This window comes from Rhincodon typus, unplaced genomic scaffold (genome assembly GCF_021869965.1).
Source record: "Rhincodon typus isolate 14 unplaced genomic scaffold, sRhiTyp1.1 hic_rhity00013320, whole genome shotgun sequence".
Lineage (NCBI taxonomy): Eukaryota > Metazoa > Chordata > Chondrichthyes > Orectolobiformes > Rhincodontidae > Rhincodon > Rhincodon typus.
In genome coordinates, this window is record NW_025978958.1 from 1 (window position 1) to 6288 (window position 6288).

At 41.0% G+C, this 6288-nt stretch overlaps 1 protein-coding gene across 1 annotated transcript; it reads right to left on the reverse strand.

The window, feature by feature from the left end:
- Window positions 1–78: 78 nt before the first annotated feature.
- Window positions 79–5936, reverse strand: LOC109920957 (AT-rich interactive domain-containing protein 2-like). Its single transcript, XM_048594708.1, has one exon. The coding sequence runs from the start codon at window positions 5714–5716 to the stop codon at window positions 2792–2794; it is 2925 nt and encodes a 974-aa protein (XP_048450665.1). The 5' UTR covers window positions 5717–5936; the 3' UTR covers window positions 79–2791.
- Window positions 5937–6288: the final 352 nt, after the last annotated feature.

Sequence of the window (6288 nt, forward strand, 5' to 3'; positions counted from 1 at the left end):
GCCGAGCAGCATCATCATAGGAGCAGAAAGGCTTTCTGCTCGGCCTGCTGTGTTCATCCAGCCCTGCACCTTGTTGTCTTGAAAATTGATCTGATGGGTTGCTACTGGTGATGCTGTTAATATGGCTAAAGGACAAGATTACATATATAAATCATATTAGATGAGACTGGCTGAGAAAACAGTTTTTCAACACCAACTACACCAGACCTTATTCTAATTTTGAACAGCTCACTTAAATCACCGCTTGACTTTCTAAACTCAAGGCAATCAAAGTTGCATTTATGCAATCTATCTGCATAACTTTATTGTGGAAGTCTCAGTATTTTTCTAGTGAATCTGCACTGGATCCCCTCTAAGACCAACAAGCCCTTACTGAGACAGTGTCCAGAAATGAATGCAATACTCCAGATAGGAAGTCTGATCAAGGCACTACACAAGTGAACTGAAACTTCTTCATTTTTGTATTCCGAACTTCTTAATAAAAGTAAGATTTACCCATTAACTGTTTGATTATTTTATTGCAATGCCTATGACCAGTGACAAGGAATTTCCTTCGTGAATAATTATACTCATTAGCAAGTGATTACCAACAGCAATCTGCATACTAGCTTTTACTGATTTATGTATCTATCTGAGCACCAAAATCTTTTCTCTCTCTAAATTCCCAAGCTTCTGCTATCAAAGAGAACATGCTGATTTCATTTCTTTTGATCCATCATACTTTCTAATATTGAACTTGATCAGTCAGCTTTGTTTTATGTGTCTACGTTCTGCAGTGTGTGTGTTGAAAAACACAGCACATTACTGTATCCCCACCAACTAGAAAACACCCTTTCTTTACCCAAGTTATCAATATGCATGCTGATATATGGAGATTCTCGCACAGATCCTGGAGAACACCACTTGTCACATATCTTTTATATCTACTCTGTGACATAGGTTGATAGGCTGGAAAATGGAAGCTACTTCTAATTCTGCTCTAATTTTTGTTAATAATCTTATCTTACTAAATGCCTTCTAGGAGCCCAAAGGGACACAGATGCCATCCCTGCCCATGATGTGACTGACCTTAAGAATTCAATTAGTCAGACTTGACCTACTGTTCCGACATCAACACAGGTCAGCATAGACTTGTTCAAGTGTTCAGTTCACTCTGTCCCTGATGATTTATTGCTGGAGTTTCTTGCCCAAAATTGACATTAAACAAGAGTGTTTTCATGAATTTGTGACAAAGCATCACCTTTCCTAGACATTAGTTCATACCACAGAGTTTCTGGAGTTTTAAAAAAAAACCTAGAAGTCACAGCAATAATATCTTAAACGCTGCTACAATTAAACTATGTTTGTGAAATCTGTAAATCTTTAGAACAGTCAAAATTAAATTGCACTGAAAATACAAAGCAGCTAAATACAGATTGGAAATTAACAAATGGAAGAATACAATGTACACAAAAGAGGCTAGATTTTACAGGAAGCAATGAATCCAGAGATCTCTGCGCTATGGATTTCCCCTTTCCTGACCTCAGTTGGAATCTGGTGTCAAGGGGTTCACCAAGCAGCTAGTGAGGACATCATCAAGCTGGATAAGCTGCCAATTACACAGAAATCTCTCTATGGACAAAAAACCAGGAAGTAAAATTGCACCATTCTTTCAGTTTTAATTAAGATTTTATAGAAAGCAAAATAAATGATCAGAACATACTACAGGGAATTAAAGTAGATGCTGAAATATAAAATAAACTTCAAAACAATTTAAAAATGTGATTGTTTTTCAAAAAACAAAGGAGGTTGTTTATCAGAAATTACAAGTTGAGCATGTTGTTACGAAGTTACACCTCATTCAAGTACATATGCAGCAACACAAAGGAGGCAACTTCTCAGCAATTGAATGATTTTCATAAAGTTAGAGTGAGGGAACTTGCACTGCACCCAATGGGCACAATATATAATTATGGCAGCAAAGAATTTAAGTGAACATATGCAGACTCCAGACGTTGCTGTCAGTTTCAGAGATATGACCACAGCAAATTCCAACAGCTTCTATCGTCATTATTACCAGAAAATCTGGGATATTTTTTGCTGCAGAGTAGTGGAGGAAAGTACAATGAAAATGCCATGGTTTCTTGAATCTACTTATAATTTGTTTTGGGAAAAATGGCACTAAGACCACACAGTTTGGTGATGTCAATCGTTTAAAAGACTCCTAGGTAGAAAAGCGATCTAACAAGTAGCAGTAGGAAACATGCAAAATAATCTGTATGAATAATAATTTTGGAAGTGCTGACTAAAATGAATTGACACATGGCTCTTCAGACCTTGGATAACTTTCTAACAATTTCACTCAATCTGTCCCAATATCTCCTGTTAACTCTTGAACAAGCATTCACTTCACAGATTTTGAACACGAACAAGGTAATTAAATCCGGCACAGCAAAGGACAAGGGTTTGGAATAAGTTGTAATAGCAAAAATCATTATAAAAAACAGGTGTGAAATCAAGAACATGGAGTGGAAGGCAGTCATAATGTCATTTTCTGAACACCATAATCACCCTTTTACATTGAAGTTATTTAATATGATACAAAAAAAATCTGAATTTTTACTAGCATATATTATCGCAAGCCGTCTATGTTCTTTTTAAATTGTATGGTAGACAACAATTTTCCACTTCTTTAGTAGATGGCAAATGTAACAAATTAATGTTAGTATAAAATCAAACTAAACTACACAAATGCATCCGATCCTAAAGCGAAGCATCAGTATCAAATGGAAAATTTTACAAGGAACTGTAGTCAATTCAAAAATACAAGTTTGTGCAAGTGGCAAACAAAATAGAAATGATCTATAATATTTAATAACTTGCTTACCTGATTAACCACACCCTGTGAAATAACAGACAAATGCTGATTTTGCTGTGTTACATTGTCCATTGCTATTTTGGCTATAGTACTGGAATCAGATCCTACTGGCACAGCCACCATTGTTGAACTGCAGCCAGCATTATTAGGATCACTGATGGTAACAATTCTTACTCCCACTTTATTTGGTATTCCTGATGTACTATCTTTGCAATCAGCTGGCCTTTTTAAAAGCTGACTCTCAGTTGTACCATTGGTTGGAGTCTGATATAGTTGAACTGAATGCACAGCTACAGGTCCAGGTTGGTGTGGAACTGGAGGGCAATGCACCTGGGGAGCATGAGGAAGCAAAGACTGCACAGAAACAGCTGAAGTTGAGCATTGCTGAAATGGAGGCACCACTGAACAAATGCCAGCTGTCACAGGTCCGTTGGATAATCCTGAGTTTGTATCACCGATTTGCTCGTCTGAGCTTGAAATGACTGTACAGATAGCACTAGAATTTCCCACTGAAACGGGTCCATTATGCACTTTGGTCGATTGACCACTTTTGGCAGTGTTTTGCTGATTACAGTCCATTTTGCGCCATTGCTCCTCTGCAGTGACATCACCATTTTCCACGTGGTTGGAAGCTCTATGATTTGGAATGCTTTTGCTCAAGTGTGAACCATCTCCTTTTTCAAAATCGCAGATCCCATTAACCATAGGCATTTTCAAAAGGTCTTTCTTAATTTCCTGCACTCCTGCATACTCTACATTCAGCTTCCCATTGGTTACATTTTCACGTACTCCTGTCAAAGGTCCATTTGAGGCCATTGTGCACTGGATGGGCTCAGACTGAGCAATCCCTGAGTTACATGGAGGTAGATGCGAATTATCATGATTTTTTCCATTTACAAGTTTTGTTGCTTGTATTTTGCTTTCCTTTAACTCACCATTGGTAGCAGTACCTCCCTCTGAACAGGAAGGATTCTCCATAATTTCAATTTTACGTTCATGCAGATGTAAATCTGTTGTATCTTTTGCTTCTTCCTCCTTCTGGCAAATAATTTTGTCACCTGTGAACGCAATCCCAGATTCTGAGCTTTTTACCTGTCCACTCTGTGGTGTCAAGGTGGATGCAGATGCTTGTACTTGGAGACCAACTCCTGCATGAGGCCCACTGACAGCAATTCCTGCAGGTGCAATGATCTGTGTTCCGCTGCCATGACTCCCAGCTGCAGCAGTGAAGGTGGTATTTGGCACAACAGTAATAGTAACTTGGTTGCCGGTTGTTCCCTGGAGAAGAGCAGCAGTGTTACTAGCAGAGATCAATTGACCTGGTAAAATCTGCATATGAGGAATGGGCACTGTCTGCACAGATCCCTGTGAATGGATGGGACCTTGAACAAGTTGCACATTTTGGTGGCCAACAACTAATTGCTGACCTTGGGCTTGAACTCCAAAATTACTTGCCTGATTAGGAGTTACTTGGTAGACCACCTGAGGACTAGGAGCTCTGGTATTAGAAGGGAGAGGCATTTGAGGAGCAGGCAATATGAGTTTACCACCTGGAGTAGGCGGACCTCTTTTGGGAAGAAGTAATTGTTTTATTAAACTGGACTCCCCAGAGGGTGGTTGACTAACTGCAGTATTGGTCTGCTGGGACTGAAGCTGCATTTGGAACTGCTTTTGAGGATGCTGTTGTTGCTGTTGCTGCCGTTTCACAGATAGCATCTTACTCACTGTTTGAGGCCCCTGTTGTTGAGGGGTGGATGGTTGAGTAACTAAGCCCACTTGTACCTGTGTGTTGTTGACAGGTACGGATGGCGAGGACGAAGAGGTCACATTTGCCTTTCCAGCCAAATGAATAGCTTGGCTAGCTTGAATAGTAGCTGGATTTGTTAACAATATTTGATGAATGGCAGGGGCAAAACTCTGTCCCTGTTGAGCTGGCTGACTAACAATCACATGTACACTTTGCTGGGGTTGCTGTTGTATTATGGTAGACTGAACTTGCTGTGGTGGCATTCCTGCTGGTTTTGGTGCTATATTCTGGAAACTCATCCTAGGAGCTGGAGGGCTTTGAACACCAGCAATTGCAACTACTTGACCTGCTGAGACTTGAAAATTTGGCACGGCAGCACCAGATACAACAGTGGGACTTGGAGTAGAGGAATAGTGCTGAGGTGCCAACAGAACGGTGTCTTGCTGGTTGTGTGTTTTTGGCTGCTGGCGTGGCGTTTGTACAGAGTGCAATACTGCACCGGATAACAGCTGTCCTTGGGAAACAGTGACAGTGGGGGTTGGTGTACTTTGAACTCTGCCAACTGCTGCATGACTATGAGAGACAGCTTGCTGTAATACAGTAACTGTTGTTGCTGTAGAGGTATTCACCTGATTAGAAGATACTGCTGGTATGGAGAGCTGGTGGCCAGGAAGCTGCTGTTCAAAGACCTGTGGATGGTGAAGCATTTGCTGAGAAGTTGTTATTTTAACTGATGATTGTGTTGTGGTGGCATGGTTTTGGATCACTATTCCAGGTGGTATGCTGGTTCCAGTTAATGAATATGGAACTGTAACTCCAGAATGAGTGCTAGATGTTGGAGACTGGGCAACTGTACACTTGACTGCATCACTTGTAATTGGAGTTCGGCTTTGTACAAGAGTCACTGCAGTATTTTGGTGTGGTTGTGCCAGGCCAGTTTGATCTTGTGATAACTTGGTAACATTGTGAGCTGGAATACTTTGTTGAAATGTGTAGATCATTTGAGATCCTGGCTGACTAGCAGAAAGGTTTCCTGGAGGCATCCTCTGAAAGTGATTTACCATTGCCTGTGCTGAAATAAAGAAATAAAATTTCAACAGATGACTATCCATTCAAAAGGCAATTTACTGTGTTCAAGAATTACAGTTTCCTCATTCCCAGTATATATTAAACATGCAGAATCAGGGAATAGAAATTGACTCAGACAAGTTGCCTACACTTTGAAGTTCCATGTCACGTGACTTTCATCATTCACCATCCCACACATTAACTAGTTCCTAAATAACTATGCAAAAGCACACGCTAACTATTAGAGATAGTAGGAACTGCAGATGCTGGAGAATCTGAGATAACAAGGTGTAGAGCTGGATGAACGCAGCAGGCCAAGCAGCATCATAGGAGCAAGGCGGCTGACGTTTCGGGCCTAGACCCTTCATCAGAAATGGGGGATGGGGAGGGGGTTCTGAAATAAATAGGGAGAGAGGGGGAGGCGGATAGAAGATGGATAGAGGAGAAGATAGGTGGAGAGGAAACAGACAGGTCAAAGAGGCGGAGATGGAGCCAGTAAAAGGTGAGTGTAGGTCGGGAGGTAGGGAGGAGATAGGTCAGTCCAGGGAGGACAGACAGGTCAAGGGGGCGGGATGAGGTTAGTAGGTCGGAGATGGGGGTGTGGCTTGAGGTGGGA

What these genes read in the sequence shown, in the direction of transcription:
- LOC109920957 (XM_048594708.1), bottom strand. Translation starts at nt 5,716, where the DNA reads ATGGATAGTCATCTGTTGAAATTTTATTTCTTTATTTCAGCACAGGCA.